Source organism: Brachionichthys hirsutus, chromosome 8 (genome assembly GCF_040956055.1).
Source record: "Brachionichthys hirsutus isolate HB-005 chromosome 8, CSIRO-AGI_Bhir_v1, whole genome shotgun sequence".
In the NCBI taxonomy this organism is placed as follows: domain Eukaryota; kingdom Metazoa; phylum Chordata; class Actinopteri; order Lophiiformes; family Brachionichthyidae; genus Brachionichthys; species Brachionichthys hirsutus.
In genome coordinates, this window is record NC_090904.1 from 11779617 (window position 1) to 11796535 (window position 16919).

At 42.3% G+C, this 16919-nt stretch overlaps 1 protein-coding gene across 1 annotated transcript in view; it reads left to right on the plus strand.

Moving 5' to 3' along the window:
* itpr1b (inositol 1,4,5-trisphosphate receptor, type 1b) overlaps nucleotides 1–15477 on the plus strand; it is a 55531-nt gene extending 40054 nt beyond the window's left edge. The window contains 9 exon segments of the mRNA XM_068742914.1: nucleotides 1957–2079; nucleotides 5689–5864; nucleotides 6279–6443; nucleotides 6678–6867; nucleotides 7869–8077; nucleotides 8711–8876; nucleotides 10187–10347; nucleotides 13866–14027; nucleotides 15288–15477. Of these exon segments, the coding sequence (XP_068599015.1) occupies nucleotides 1957–2079; nucleotides 5689–5864; nucleotides 6279–6443; nucleotides 6678–6867; nucleotides 7869–8077; nucleotides 8711–8876; nucleotides 10187–10347; nucleotides 13866–14027; nucleotides 15288–15374 (1439 nt within the window). The 3' untranslated portion in view covers nucleotides 15375–15477.
* Nucleotides 15478–16919: the final 1442 nt, after the last annotated feature.

The following is a 16919-nucleotide window of genomic DNA, read 5'->3' on the forward strand; positions in this document are numbered from 1 at the left end:
TGACAAGCAGCGCAGTAGAAGGCAAAAGGTTCTCCTGAAACAGCGTAGAACACCTATTTCTCATTATTAAAGTGGTTATAGGGCAGGAAATTTAAAGGGTTGTACTGTACTTTATTTGAAGATGTCCAACATCTTTGGAAGAATGAAAAAACATATATATTTTTTTTTTGTAAAAAAGAACGCTCCAAGCAGGGCGAGCTGCATGAATTACAGCTATATATTTCTTGGCACACCAGGAACTCTAAATATGACAACACAAACATAAGGTAAATGATGCGGGCTGATGTTTGACCCTCGCACGGGTTTGGCACGAAACTTTGTGTTGTGCAAACCACAGAATCTTAACAAGGCTTCTCACAGGCGAACAGAACAGAACAACGTTATTATAAAATAAGAATAGGACATTTAGAATGATATGTTTGGGCAACGTCATATGCAGCAAAAGATGACTAAAAACAATATAGACTATAAAAACATGCTTGTTATATGAGTGTAGGACAAGCCTTTTATTAGTGCTGCCTGTATTCGTCAATATTTGTAGTTATTCAGTCATTAGTGAAATACAACTTCAAAATCATTGTTTGGCCAAATTAAATATATTATTAACAGCAAACTCTATTAACTCTTTGAGTGCCATTAGCATCTAAAGACAATTTATTTTTCTAACCCAAACATTTACTGCCAAACCTGACATTGAAATCTGCCTCTCTTCAATGGCCAATAACTCTGGAATAAAAAAGTGATAGGAACACACTTTTTCTTTCCTGGTGAAAAAAGATACTTTATTCTTTCATGTGTGCATAGTCATAGTAAGGAATATTCTGTGGGGCTTGGAAAATTGTGGAAAAATGTGCGAGAACTGGGCCAGTCAACATATAGCTGAGCTCAAAATGACTGGCACTCAATGAGTTAATCCGTGCGAAACAGGCTGCGTCGCTACGAACCCTGGAGGAATGCCGGTGGAGAGAGCATGTGAAGTGCCTTGCCTTATTAAAGATACCATTTAGAATAAGTTCAATCAAGAACGCAAGATAAGGCATGTCAAAAGATGTAAAGTGATGTTTTTCAGACAGGAGAGAGCGATGCCAGCTCAGTGAATGGGATGTAAAGGATGATGTACCGGTGGGCACACAAGTAGTTCCATATTACAATCCAACATTGTTCCTGTATTCACTCCACAATCTTCCTGTATTTTATTTGTCCATGAAAATAGAGGCCATGGCTACCCATAGCACTCAGGATCTCTACACATCAATTAGGGTCACACACTTTCTACATCCGGCATGACTTTACTGCCTTCGAGGCCGAACATCGAATCCCCAGACGATGTCATCAGGTGCAAGCCGGAATGTTTCCGTGAGGATCTCTTAAAACCTCGTAATTTGACAGCACCACAGCTACGCACTTATAAACACTATTTTGGATTTCTGTTGACAACCCCTGGCGATTCGCTGTCAGCTTCTGATGTCTTCAGGAACATGTTGTGGCCTGTCCCGCCAGGAGGCCAGAAGGCAATGGCGTGTCTATAACACGATAATCCATAATGACTCTGCTATGCAAATGAAACTGAACTTTTGGAACATTTATTATGCTACTGGTGCTAAAGGCTATCCATGACTGGAGTAACTTCTTTTCAGGATCATGTCTTATTACCCTGCCGAGAGAAGAAAATCGACTACTTGTTATGAAATAAGCATGACGATTGAAGTTTCCTTGATTTTAACCTTCAAAGTGAATTATTTATTTTATATTTAAATGTGTATAATGCCATTTAAAACCAGACAGATCCCTTCTGTCGATGTGTTTCATCCCAGCTTGAGTACGTGTCTCTAATCACTTAACCATCCCGAGTGGGTAACATTTGTCTCGTGAATTAAACAGACGTGTAGCGTTGTTGTATTACCCTTCTGCTTTGTAATCGCCTTTGTTAACTTGCATCAACCCACTGTCCTCCAGCTCAGCCCATCCTGTACTGGTGCTCCAGGAACATGTCATTCTGGAGCAGCATCTCCTTCAACCTGGCCGTGCTCATGAACCTGCTCGTGGGCTTCTTTTACCCCCTGGAGGGCGTCCGTGGAGGTCGGTGTGCTAGATTTCTGTCTTTTGTCCTTTTTAATACTTGGGAGAGCAGTAAATATTTGCAATTGGGGGGGGGGGGGGGGGTTGACCAAATTCTGACTTTGTTTGCGGCTAACACAATGCAGCGAACTGGAATGTGCGGCACAAGCATTCACTGGATAAAGTGATTTGCAAGAAATCCGTGATGGCCGAGATGACCATGAAAAGAAGTGGAGCTCTACTTAAAACTCTGGAGGGGCGGGGGTAGTATTGCATCCTTAGAGTGTTACAAATCGAAGATGCAGCTCCTTGATGCAAAAATAAACGGAGTGGCTCAGCGTGTGTAAAAGGAAGTCGACCTGCTCCAGGCCAGCCGCAGAGACGGGGCCTTTTCATATTACAAAGCAGTTTGAACTTCTTTTTGATAGTTTGAAGTGTTTTCTTGCTCCAAAAGGAGCCGTGAAGAATATGTTAAATTTCCCCTCAGGGGATTCCAGGGGTTGACTGACTCCGTGGCGGTTGAAACTGAATAATACTTCTGTAAATGAGTGGAAACTGGATGAACCAATGAAGGAAAAAATGTCCAACACGGAGACGTTTAATGCCTTGAGAAATAGCGCCGTGTCACATTCACATTGCAGCATTTGCATTTATTGCCTTTGGCATGTGATCTGAAGATTTATTAATTTTGATAGGTGTGTACAGGATCTTACAGTTGTGAGGCTGCACCCAAACCACAGGCGAAAGGGCACACTGTTAGTTTCACCTTAAGCGACGTTGTCATGTGAAAGTAAACTTAGTTGGGGATTAACATCCTGAGCTGCAGCGCTGTCGCGAAGAGGGATTTGTTCATCGTTGGGCACAGACCTGTTTTATTTATACTTCACATGATATCCCATTTCTAGTCTCGTTCTCACACTGAAGTAAATTGAGATTGCATTTAAAGTGACCTTAAATCTGCCTGAAAACAGGAAGGACAGAAAGTCTGCTGAGTGCTGACAGATTCTTACCTTTGATCTCATTCAACAGAGAGAGTGCAGCCTTTAATTAAGACGTTAATCAACCTGTCAAAACTTTCAAGAGCTGTTCTTGCAGGTCACATGATTACAGGCAGAAACGTTTGTCAGAGTCATTACACAAGCATGTAAAAGGTATTTTTAAAATGTCAGTTTCCATCTTGTAAATTCCTTCAATATATTCATGTTATAATCTCTCAGCTTCCGAAACGCTTCAGCCATTAGCCTATGTTCATCGCTTAAGGTAAAGTATCCAAATTAAATTAAATTAGCGATATAGAGTATATTTGCACAACAGACTAGGTAAACGGCCAACTTGAGGAGTCGGTTTTGTGGGCGCGCACATAAGTTGTCTTCTGTCATCAGTCTTACAGAGCACCAACAACAAAAAAAGTTTATTAATCATTTATGATCAGCTCAATATAATTGCAGATTTAAGTGGGCAAAAGTCAAATATGATTGAAGAGCAAGAAGAGCTAAATGAATTTCTTCAGGTTTTACAACATGTGGTGGAACCTCGGTTCTTGAGGGAAGGAGGGAAGGGTTATTCCTTTGAAAGGGTCCCCCTCCATAAAATGACCTGGGGGTTTTGTTCCTTCTCTTTTGCTCAGCTTTATTAAGAAAAGTCAAAATCGTCGATTTCTCCATACCGTACTGCGCAGCAATATCCGAGATGCGGATGGCATTTTCATATTTGGCGATTATTTCCATTTTTAATTCAACAGTTGTTCGCACTACTTTCCTATTTTCTTTTCCAGTAGTATTACTTGCTGCTTTTCTTTGGATCCGTGAGAACAAAGCAAAAAAGAGAAAAAACACACACAGAAAGCGAAAAATCTGCACAGTCTTTCTCCTATGGCAGGTCGAGCCAAACTGAACTTACCCGGGTAGACTCCGCCTTCGTTCTCGTGTGTTCGAACTCCGAAAATCTGTTCAACTTCCGAAGCATTTTAAACTCGTGTGTGTATGAGTTTTTCGACTACAGTCGTTCGAGAACCAAGGTTCCATTTTACATTGATAAAAACAAAACAAAAGCAGAAGTAATTAACTTCCTGTGTGGTATCTGTATATGGGATCTTGTTGGGGGGGGGGGGGTCCACACAGTTTGTGGTTGTGTTTGTTTTGCTGTTGCTTGTTCGTTAGTCTTTCTCAGTTCTCCTTGATCGTAGTATTTGCAGAGATGTGAAAAGCCACAACCATTAAGGCCTACATTGTTCCAGTGCAGAATACCAGAGAGAAAACGCACATTGTAATACACATAAACTTTCAATTGTTTGGTCTCGGGTCAAACGGCGAGGTCCCGTTTGTCTGAACTTCCTCCCAGCAGTATAGAATAAACAAACACGAGTTTGTTCGCTGAGATCAAGAAACTCTGTGTGGGTTTCGGTGTCCAACGGTCTTAGTGCTCAGCAGTTCATCCCGGGACACTCAAAGGAAGAATTTGCTGAATAGGGAGTATTTCATATCGATGGAATACGTACACACACACTAACTGTGTCCTCGATGCACGCACACTCAGAGGTCTCTTGTTAATATGCATGCCAGTTGCTTGCAAACCTTGAAGAAACCATGCATACGGGGCATGACAAACCTTTACTGCAAGTTTGACATTGAGACACTTCTTTAGTTTTAAAGGTAATAAAAGAAAGACAATGTGTAATTTATACAGGAGTCAGAGCAAACATTAGAACTAAAACACCTCTAGAAAAGCACTCTGAGAGCGCAGACCTCCGCCGAGCACCTCAGTCCCGAATTTGAGGCGTGTCTGTATTGTTAATTGTGGATGATTTATGTACGAAGGACTTTCAACGGAAACAAGACCGCAAGGGCTTTTTTGAAATGCTCCTCTTAGACAGGATGTTTGACTTTATTTGTACTGTAATACACGCTACTGTGTGACTGTACTTGTACTCTAACATTCTGTCTAATAAATATATTCATTCATTCATCCCTGATTTCTAATACCTGTAGAGAGCTGAAAGGTCTTTAACTCTAAGTGGGTGACGCTCAAGCGGCTGAATCCGGCTTGGCTGCCAAGTCCAACTGCCGAGGTCGCGTGTTACGATGCAATACCCGCGACTGTCCCTGATGAATTTAGCCGCAGGGTATTTTTAGCCGACTGGGGGTTATGTAACGAGGACCTTGCATGTGATCTGCCCGTAGAGAGGCGGGAGGAGGCCTCAGAAAGGAGGGGATGGAGGGAGAGATCTCGTGGTCTTGGTGCCTCGATGAAAAGAGAGCATGTCTGAGGAATTGGAATTAACAATGTGGTGCCGACTATCTGCGGTGTGATTATCAGGTCTCGGCGCGCAGTTAGTGCCAGGTGAAGTCACGATGGCACGCAGTTTATTCCACAATGCCCAACAGACAAACAGAGGAAATGCTTTTGTGATTTAAATTCTTATTTCTGAAGACATTGAAAATTCAGCTTTCTCAAACATTGAATATGTCTGTCTCGGGTTCTTCAACTGGCATTTAAAGTGGAATCATATCGTTGTGTTTTTAAAATCATGCCTTTCCAATTGTGGGGTTCTCTCAGTTTGAGAGGCATGACAAATTAACAAGAAAAAAACAAATCCTTTCTCTAAAGAGCTTTTCTGACCTTTGCCCTCAGGAACCCTGGAGCCCCATCTGTCTGCCCTGCTGTGGATGGCAATGCTAGTTTCTCTAGCGATAGTCATCGTCTTGCCTCAGCCTCATGGCATTCGGGCTCTTATTGCAGCCACCATACTGCGCCTGATCTTCTCCGTAGGCCTCGAGCCGACGCTCCTTCTGCTTGGGGGGTTTAATGTAAGTGCGTTTAAATGTGTTGATAAAGGTCATGAGAGCGCGTTCCGTCAGGTTTAGAAATGTTTTATATCCAAGTGGGATGGTTGACTGAGGTACTTAACTTCTGTTGCATATACACAGTGTAGAAATTCCAGTAATGCATTGTAAAATCAAGCATTCAGCCAGATTGCGCTTCCAAATGGACATGTTGACATATTGGGCAAAAAGCTGAGGTAGCATTAAAGCTGTTCAAGGAAATGTCATTCAGCGCATTGAAAGTGGCAGCCAGGAAGATTCCACACCACCCGGGTGATAAATTACATCCTCTTCTTTTTTAATGGTTTAAATACTTCTACTAATACTTCTCTTCTCAGTTTCATCACGATGCTGCTGTGGTCGCTACATGTAATCTCTGACGTGTCCGCTGTCCTTCAGTTATGCAATAAGGTCATCTTCCTGATGAGTTACGTCGGGAACCGTGGAACCTTCACACGTGGTTATAAAGCCATGATCACCGACGTGGAGTTCCTGTACCACCTGCTCTACCTGATCATCTGCAGCCTGGGGGTCTTTGTCCACGTCTTCTTTTACAGTCTGCTAGTATGTGAGCACACGTGAAAAGCATGCACTCTTAGCCATCTATACATATTTATATACACACTAAAGAAAGTGGGATTAAATGCAATTTGATTGGTCAACCCTTATATATTACCTTGAGAGTAGTAAAATAAAAGCAATGATCTAATAACCCTTAGCTTGCTCACATTTACACATGGTTATCTTTTTCTTTCATACTTTCCACACACGCATTCGAACCCCTCCCTCCTCCTCCAGCTCTTTGATGTGGTTTACAGAGAAGAGACGTTGCTGAACGTAATAAAGAGCGTCACCCGTAATGGCCGCTCCATCGTCCTGACGGCTGTGCTTGCTCTTATTCTCGTCTACCTCTTCTCCATCGTCGGCTATATCTTCTTCAAAGATGACTTCATCCTGGCTGTGGACAGGATACCCAATAAAACATCAGGTGCATTAAAATACTCGCTTCCCTTCCCGGGACAAACGGAAAGTACTTGCCCCCCATGACCCAGACAGTCATGGAACACACACACACACACACAAGATGACAGCATTAGTATGAACAAATTTATAAAACACAAATAATGCTAAAAATAATGCAAATATACGTGTTCTGACCTGAGCAGAACGCAGCACCAGTATGGTAGGACAGTTCCTCTCTGGGGGAGTGTGCCAGAAAGAAAATGGGGAGAACTGCTCAGCAGAGGCTGCGATTAGAGGTAAGTTGACAAAAGTCAAAGGTATCATCATCTAAATGCACGTTTTGTATGTGTGCTTGGCTGGGGAGTGTTTCTGTTTGCCCCTATGTCCGTGTTATTGAAAGCTCGCATGCGTGAATGTGTACGGTAATGGACTTTGGCGGCAGATGCATCCCACCAGCCTGTGAATCTTGGGTGGTCGCAGGCTTGAATGCGATTGAGGACTTTCAGGGAGCTGTGTGAAACATAGGTTCAGACTTCCTTTGCAGAGAACGGCGTCGAATGTGGGGGTGTAAAGTTTTAGGCTAAGGGATTAACTACCATCGGATAGAAGCGGGTCCATACGACCAGACTGCCATGGCGTTGAGAGCTTTTTAGTGCAAACAAAAGGTTTTGTTGTAAGTCTTCTGACCTTAATGGGGAAAGTCCTCCAATCTTATATGATCATGTGTGCAACCTTAAAATTGATCAGTCATCTGTGTCAAATCTCCAAACTGCCTGGAGCCTGACCTTGTAAAGGCTTTTCTATCCATCATCTGTAGGAACACTAATTGTGGTCGTCTGGTGACTGGGCTTTTTTGTAGATAGAGGAAACATTCCCAGTCTTTTTATGACCTCTCAGACCCCGGATGGGCTGACTTCAATGAATCAGTTCAATAAATCAGTATAATAGAGTATAAAATGAGAGTTCAAATATATATATACATAATTATGTGTAAATGCTTCCGTTAATAGCAGTGCGTTTTACAAGGCAGACAAAGTTTTGCACAGAGCCAATAAAGATTCTAACTGTGCTGGTCTGTCTCTATAGCTTCTCTTGCTGTCCAGCCATCAGCGGTGGTCATCGAGGACAAGGAGCGAACATGTGACTCCTTGCTCATGTGCATTGTCACAGTGTTGAGTCACGGCCTAAGGAGTGGAGGAGGTGTTGGCGACGTTCTCAGGAAGCCATCCAAAGAGGTACAAAAGGACAGGAAACAAGTGTGAACTAGAAAACCACTCTGAGAGCGCAGCCCACCGCCAAGCACCTCAGTCCCCGTATGTTGTGATTCGCACCAAACATTGTTGTCCTACACTTATTCCTAAAGACAAGCTCGTACGCTGCCACAACATGCGTTCGATCCACAATGAGAGCGTGGCTCTTCCTTGTGTAACCCTGACCCCCCCCCCCCCAACATTCATGCGAATTCACTGCTTTTGGTTGTGAGGCTGTGTTTAGCATAGAAGCACGGCTTGTGTTTGGCTGGATCGGATCCTACATACAGGCGGGGCATGATGATGCATGCTGTGTTAGACCAGTGAAATTGAAAATGAATGGTTCCATAGTGACACATATGCATGGTTCCCCTTCTAGTTTAAAATAGAGTTTTATATCTGATATATTTTAGTCATTTCACACCTAAAATGTTCGATTCAGAATTTTGCTCTTGACTTTCATAATTGCTCAGCAGAACCGAGTCTATACACACAATAAATGTATGTGTGTCATTTAGAATACATATTACGAATAAATATATTTACTTTTGCTAAATCAGCGTTTTGCACGACGACTTGCTCTCCCTTAGATGTCTTTTCCTCTTTTGGCTTCAACAGGAGCCGCTTTTCGCGGCCAGGGTGATCTACGACCTCCTGTTCTTCTTCATGGTCATCATCATTGTCCTCAACCTCATCTTTGGCGTCATCATCGATACATTTGCCGACCTGAGGAGCGAGAAGCAGAAGAAAGAAGAAATATTGAAAACCACGTGTTTCATTTGTGGTGAGGAAAGTCGTCTTCGGTGCTGATCGGCACGGCGATGTTTTAAAATGATTATTTTAGGTCGAGGGGAAGAGGATTCAGCAGAATCCAGCCGTGTACTTGCAGACTACAACCAACTGAACACCCCTCATCTAGGCCCAGTTCTGATTGGTCTTGCTCATACTTCTTTTTACTTTTGTAGCCATTTTACTTCTGTAAAACAGTAATGATGGGAATAAGACGGATATTTCCCGATAGCGATGACTCGCATTGGTTAATAGCTGCACTCCCTTCTTAGAATTGAACTAACTGCAAATGCCTGTCAAAGCTACAATCGATCGTTCCCATCAGTGCTGCATGACCCGAGTCTGGAGCTACGGTCAGCCGGTGATGACCGCGTTCAGCGATTGGTCTGATCGGAGCCTGCTCTTGTGCGAACATTCCCCTGCTGTGTTGCAACTTTGCTCTGTGCACATATATCTGTGCGCTGTTTTTCTGACTAGTATAAACAACGATACGCCTCCTCTTCCCAGAATGAACTGTTAGTCATGGCAGGTGCTGCTGTGGAGGAGGAGTGCGTCTTCCTGTTTCCACACGGGTCCTGACCCATGTCAGGCTGCACACTCATCCACAACCAGACCGTCATCCGTTTGCTTTGCATCGTATCATGCTTCGGTCAGCTCTGGCCATTCTTCCTGCTTTGCGTCTGTTCCTCTTTTTTACCTTCAAGCTTGACTCTGAACTGGACTTGTGTTTAGATTTTACAGACATTTTCATCTCTTATCCAACCGACTGCTGCGGAGTGTAGATATTTATTTATTTTTCTGAGGTCGCCAACCCATTCGTTAAGGTCACGAGTTAACGGTTGAGTCAAACGCACTCTTATGGGTCGTTTCAGTGAAGACCAAAGGGGTTTGTGTGACTCATGAAGTTGCGTACTGTATGTAACATTTGATGAACCGTCTCTAAATGGAGGCGGAGCTCCACCTCACCATCGCCCATCCACGTGGTTCAGTGTTCGCATCTCTCCCCAGACAGTTTTGCAACCATCCATACGTTGAGTCAAATGTAACAGATAAATATAATAGTACAAATCAATGAGGGACCAGCGCAACAAACAAATTATTGTTGGAACATCTTTTCCTCTGGTTTATGTGCGCATCCCCTTGTGACCCCATTTCCTCCTGTTTTTTTCAGTTATCTTCACTTAAGGTCATGAAGATGATCATTTCATGAAGTGTACTTCTTCATTCTTCCAAAGAAATGAGATCATTTTGTGTGTGCGTGCGTTTGTCTGTGTGTCTGTGGGTGTTCTTCCTTTCTTTTTTTAGGTTTGGAGAGAGACAAGTTTGACAATAAGACGGTAACCTTTGAAGAACACATCAAAGTTGAGCACAACATGTGGCACTACCTGTTCTTCATCGTCCTGGTGAAGGTCAAGGACTCCACAGAGTACACCGGCCCCGAGAGCTACGTGGCTGAAATGATCAGGGTATGGATGACTCTCAAAAAGCACTGAACTCCTTCACTGCCGGGTCTCTTCTAATAAACTGAGTAATTTTTATATATATATATATATAGTCGCTGTGAAGTTCTCGATTCATCTAGCTCTCCTTGTAAAATACAACTTCTTTATTGCTATGGGCAACTTCATGCACCTCAGAAAACAAATACGAAGACGTCCTGCACAAAATATGCTGTGTCTCCAGAAACTAGGTTTATATTGAACAGAATTGATAAACGTGGCCTTTCTGTTTTGTGCCGCCAGGAATCACCAGCATTTCTTTTTCTTTTTTTTTTTTTTTTTTTTACCTGATCCTGACTCCAATTACCACGACGGTCTTATGTAATCCCCGCCATGACCTTACATTTCGCCAAAGCACGATCACATCAGTCGGCTTTGTGAATGGAGAATGCACCTTGAGACAGTCTACCAAAGGTATAAAATGTGCTAATCCCCTTAAGCAGTCATGCCTTGCTGAAAGCAGACACACACTCTGACACACACAGAGGTTTCACCCTGTAGATTCTTGCGGTAGTCTCCAACCAGCGCAGAGCCTTGTATTGTTTTTTATAAGCAGCAGTGTGATGTTATCTTTAAAGATGGCGCCATGGTTTTTTATTTTTTTTGCATGTAAAACATTTATATTATAGATTATATAAAGTGCTGTGGGGGGGAAATGGATGATTTGATGTAGGTAACCTGCATAAACACAAAATGCAAGTTTTGTTGTGTATCCAGATTGCTCTCAAAATTTTCAGATCTTCAGATTTCTTTATTTTTCATTAAGATCCATCCAGCAGCTTTTCTGCAATCCTGCTGCTAAAAAAACAAGCAGTCAAACGCCGTCAAAAACATAACCTCCGTTGCGAGGCTAAAAATGAAAAGTCAAACCTGCAGGTAAAGTCACAGTCAGATTAACTCGGAAAAACTTTGGAAATTCACTATTAGAAAAATCTAACTCATAATGAAAATGGAATGGTTGGCTTGTTGCATCATAATTGTAGCCTAGAAGCAAGTAGAACGTCAAAGGAAAGCCCCTTCTGATGAAGTGGTAGCTTCCTTGACGTACTTGCTGTGCTGCTGTCTGGCACCGTTTCGAGGTTGATTTCAATAAGTCCGTTCTCCAGCCTGTCGCTTTGATCTGCTCCGCTTAATCATGTGAGGAACCACCTCTTGGATTAACCCCATTCCCTACTGAGCCAAAGTGAGTTTGTGAAGGGGGCAGGCTGGAGCGCATGTGGTTCAAAAGACCCCACTGACCCATCAGCTGACCAGGTGATCCTTTAAGTATCAGCTTCCCATGCTGAGCCTCGGCTGCTTCGCAGAACGTCACTCATCTAAAATCTAAAATGTTTTTCAATATTTGGTAAGGGAATACATCATTTTTAAGTAAACTAATTTTGATTATGGACTATCTTTCTTGCGCACGCAGAGTGGGAGAGAAACGGAGCGATGGCGTTCAGCACTGATTCAATAAAGCAAAATGCATGCAGAACTACAGTGTGTTTTGTGGAAATGCTTGACTTCAAGATTATTTGGTGTTTAAAATGTGTTTTCATTGCATGTAAAATAATAATTAATTACACTGGTAGAGAAAACAAGTCAATCAGTCATCTATATTTATTACTGTGTCAACACACTTTTTTTTTTCTGACGTATTCTCGAGGAAACAATCCTGATTTTATTTTATTTAGTAGGCCAATCACTTTGTCCATTATTTCTCACATGAAAAGTTCAGGTACTGTGATACATAATTTATAAAGCCTTGGTTTTTAAATTTACTTTACCCATTTAAGAAAGAAACTAACATTAACGCTATTACTGTCAGCAGAGGAGAAAGTAACCGGTTCATTTCTGGTCAGACGCCCGTATCAACGGTCGGATCCTGCTGCAGTCTTTGAATGTAGGTTTTAGCATAGATGTGTCCACCTTGGTGTTTGCTCATACTTGCATATGAAGCAGTTCCTTCGAGCTGTTCTCGCTCCCACTGTTTTTCGATTTATACGATGCAGTGAAGAAGCAACGGGACAGATGGGAGTGCAGAACTCCGACGACTCTGACAATGACTGGGACTGACGTCAATGGCTGGATGGTTCTGACTGTATTGTCACATTGACGGTGTAAAAAGATGATGCTTGGCTTGCAGTCGTCGGTCCATCTCTGTGAAACAAAATATGCTTCAAAAATATCCGTGTGTGTGTGTGTGTGTGAAACGTTTTGGCATTCATGTGCCTACTTGTTGACTGAGTGGGACGTAGACTTGTCAGGTGGCTTGTGGCATCACCCTGACGTGTCTTGTTGCTGTTTTAACCACACAGCATCCTGTTTCTGTGTCATCGCATTGCAGTTCAAACAAAAAGAAGGGAAAAAAAAGCACTTCCATCATTTCCATCGAACCGGCGTTTGATGAAGAGTTTGAAAGCGCGTGGCTTCCGTTTACTGGAAGGACTTTCATTTGTGAGGGCTGGGATGCCGGCAAAGTTGTTTGGTTGGCTGACGGGGTTCATTTGTGTGGGAGAATATAAGCAGAACTGTAAAAGTGCGTGCGTGTGTGTGTGTGTGTGTGTGTAAGTAAATAAAACCTTTCTCTTTGCATCCAGGAAGTTGTCTCCTCCTTTCAGAATGAGTGTGTGTGCTCCTGATCTACGTCTTGTGTGATTCCCCTCCCCAGCTGTCATCTGAGAGGGGGGGGGGGGGGGCTGTGGTTCATGCAGACACCTCACCCGACCACTGAAACCCAGGGACTTTTTCAGACCACTTGATTCTAGTTACTGACCTCAGCGGCCTCGCAGCATCCTCCCTTTTCATTCATGCATCAGAACTGAGGTCATGGCTGCGTTGCATGGGGACTCATGTTGACTTAAGAATAAATGCCTCGCTGGTACTTGGGCTCATTTGGAAGCGGGGTCAGACGGTGCACAATGAAAATGGCATGCGGTGCTGAAAGGCCAGAGGAGATGCGGATGAGTGTACGGTATTTAAATAAGGAGATACTGGTGTTGAATTTTATGTGATACCAACGAGGTCAGGCCCTTAGATCCCAAAGGGCGTTTGTCCTGAGCAGCACCAAGATATACGTCACCACTTGGAGTCTAGACACTGGTGGTGTATCTGACAAAAACAGTCATAAAATGATCAAGAATAGGTTCTGACTCCAGAATTTATAGAGCAAACTCCAGAACTTTTAATGCCAGTCCTCCTGCCTGTTTTCTCAAAATATCTTGATGTTTTATAGATGAAAAATTACAGATGGCGATATATCAAAATATTTAACTGGGTCATCTCCAAAAATGAACCTCTTCTTCTCTCCATGTGTTCAATGGCTCATTGAAGTCATTTTTGTGTATTCCTACTAAACAGAAAACATCGTCTCCTTGAAGGAGGTTGCAAAATATACAGAAGCCAGTACTCTTACAAATATATATATATATATATTTTAAACACATATTGGCTTCATGACATTTTGGATTCGCTGTGCCATAACGATCCAGATTTCTGTTTACCAGGAGCAGAACCTGGACTGGTTCCCACGGATGCGGGCCATGTCGTTGGTCAGCAGCGACGCAGACGGAGAGCAGAACGAGATCAGAAGCCTGCAGGAGAAGCTGGAGTCCACCATGAAGCTCGTGTCCAACCTGTCCGGTCAGCTGACGGAGCTCAAGGAACAGGTGGGTTCGAGGAGAAGCCGGAGCCCGACGACGAGGAGAAGCCGTACGCTGTTCTGTGAAGTATGACTCGTCAGCTTTTGCATTCAGGCAGCTGTATCTAAAGGGCAATGTGCAACAAACAACCTGCTTCTATTTGCTTTATTGAGCAACAATTCGTCTGGATTTCATTATTCAGGTGTTGGCAAAGATTTGAGTTTCTATCTTACCTTATACTGTATATCATTTGTTAATAATTAGAAGAACTCAAAATTAGAACATTTCTCCAGTGATCGTCTACAACGTGAATGTCTCTCAGTAGCTCGACTTAACGGCGTGTTAATTCTGTTGGACAGCAGTTAAAAGGATTATCAAGACAATGTTTTGAAAGAGCGCATTCTGCTGATACTGCGCATTAACACCAAATTTGGAATCAATTGCACAATATCTGCAATCCACTGTTTCTAGTAAACAAAGTTGTAAAAGTGTCTTTTCATCAGAAATGAGAACTATCTGTGAGGAAGTAAACGTTCCGGAGACATTTTAACCCAGACCGGGGGGTCTGGGGGGTGGAATGATCGCTGTGCTGCTAAAAGTCACGGCATCAGTGGCATTTCAGTCTTAAATAACTTTTATAGGGTCTGTTTCAACTCCAAAAATTCAAACAGAATGGTGTAAAAATTCTTGGAATTAAATCGTCATTCTTTTTAAGAAGAAACTGATGTTCTTTCAGAATAAAACAAACTGCGAAAACTTTGACGAAGACAATCGCCTCATTGTTTCAGTCCAAAGGAAGCTGCCTAATTTACACCATCCTCCTTTAAGTGTATTCATATTTCTCCTCAGCATTTCCGTCTATGCAGAACTCGCTGCGTTGTTGAGATTCAGTGTGCAAATCACTACCTTGTGTGATTCCAAGTTAACCATTAGCAGAAAACCCTCCTTTTTTTCTTTCTTTTTTAAATGCTGCTCTGAAGGTTGCCATCTGTTATGACTCGCATGTTTGCTTGATCTCTGAAATTTCTTCTAAGTTTCACTCTGAGTAATTTGTTTCTTTTGCTTTCGTCAGAACGTAGGGTAGCGCAAGTGGCCGGATTTCAAAAGTATCCTTGGTAGATTGGCGATGCAGTTTGCTTCTTGGTAGTTTCTGCTAAGCAATGTGGAAGGATGATGGACTGTGAAGCGCGTACAGACGTAGTTACCGGAGGAGGGTGTGCATGCAACAGATGTGCAGGTGGGGCTGATCTTTTATTTATTTTTGCAAATCTTGTCTGTGCTTTCCAGATGACCGAGCAGAGGAAGCAAAAGCAGCGCATCGGCCTGCTGGGACACCCTCAGCACATGAACGTCAACCCCCAGCAGCCTGCTTAAGAGGAAGCCATCGCGGCGGCTCATTTATTGGCCGTGTGTCTTGACGGGGTTTGAGAGCCTCACTCTGAGCTTGCACATTATGTATCCTGCACTGAGTGTGGCTTAGAACAGCAAGGAAACACTGTCAAATAGATAGTCATGAGGCGACGTGTAGCTCTGCCCCCCCCCCCCCCCTCCAGCACCAGTTCCTCTCGGCAGTAACGCTCATCCTCCTCGTTCAGCCGAGTCCAGGCTGAATCGGTGCCAAATGCTTTGTAGAAATAAATTTGATTCTTCAATTCATGGCCTTCGCTGGTTGAACTTTAAATACGACGCAGCTGACTGGACCAGGAGGATTTAGTCTGTTGTTTGTTTTTTCATATTTCTGGCATAAAGAACAAAAGTACGTCTTACATTTGTATTTTGTGCAGTATCTTATCTTAAATGCGCACCCTCATTGTTTTTTTGTGCATTTAAGCTCCATCAGTTATGTCTTATTTAAAAACCAATGTTTCTCTTTGTACTGTATTGCCTTTGGATAAAATAGCTGGTTGTCTTAAATTACACAAATATGTAGGTAATATTTATTACGCTGGCCTTGTCAGTTTTATTTCTCTGATATTTCTCAATCATGTGAAAGGCACAATAGAGATAGCATATTGTGTGAGAGCAATATTTGCAGATTATTTCTTTCACCTTTTAAAATCCAGCGGTGTCTCATTATCTCGCTGCCCATTTATCTTATGATCATTTGCATTCTTATTCCGTTAAGAAATCCAATAGGCAATGCTGACTGTAGAACACGTTGGGGGTCGCTCATGCTGTTACAGTTTGCTCAGGAGTTGTACGACTTTTACTTAGATGAATATTGTGAGCATAATTTGTAGTTCCTCTGCAAATTTTCTTTCCTTTTGTGCCTGTTTGGAGTCTCTTGTTTATGTTCGGAGTCACTAAAATGTATGATTTGGTTTTCATGCTGCTTTTAGAATGGCCCTTATGGAGCAAACTGTGTGTAAATAAAATGCATCATGACTTCTGTAGAGCTAAAAGGAGACGGCGGGGAAAGTGTTAACGTTGACTAAAAAGCTAAAGCGCTGTCAACTTGTATATTAAAGTAGAATTATTTATTGAAAATTGCTGTAATTATCCATTCATTCATGTGTTTGTTTTTTCCTCAAGGTGATATTTTATTATAAGAAGTCATCCATAAAAAATCTAATGATTAACATTCTTGATTATTTAAGAATTTAAGTGTTTTTTGTACAAACGCTATCGGTGCATAAGACAGCTTCTGAGACCAACTTTAGTTCAACTGCCATAAAAGTCAGTCAAATTAACACGCAGAATGTATTCATCTGAAAACAGAACACATCCTGAGGAATATAATATAATTTAATTTAAGAAATGTAAGTATTATATTTCATTGTGGAAATCTTGAGGCATAAGTGTGTCCAGTTGGTGAACCATGAGTTCTATAAAATATGTTCCAAGTCAAATTAAACATTTCATTTCTAGGTCATGTCCTGAATACTTTTTTTTAGGTTTCCTGAGAAACTAATTTCCAAA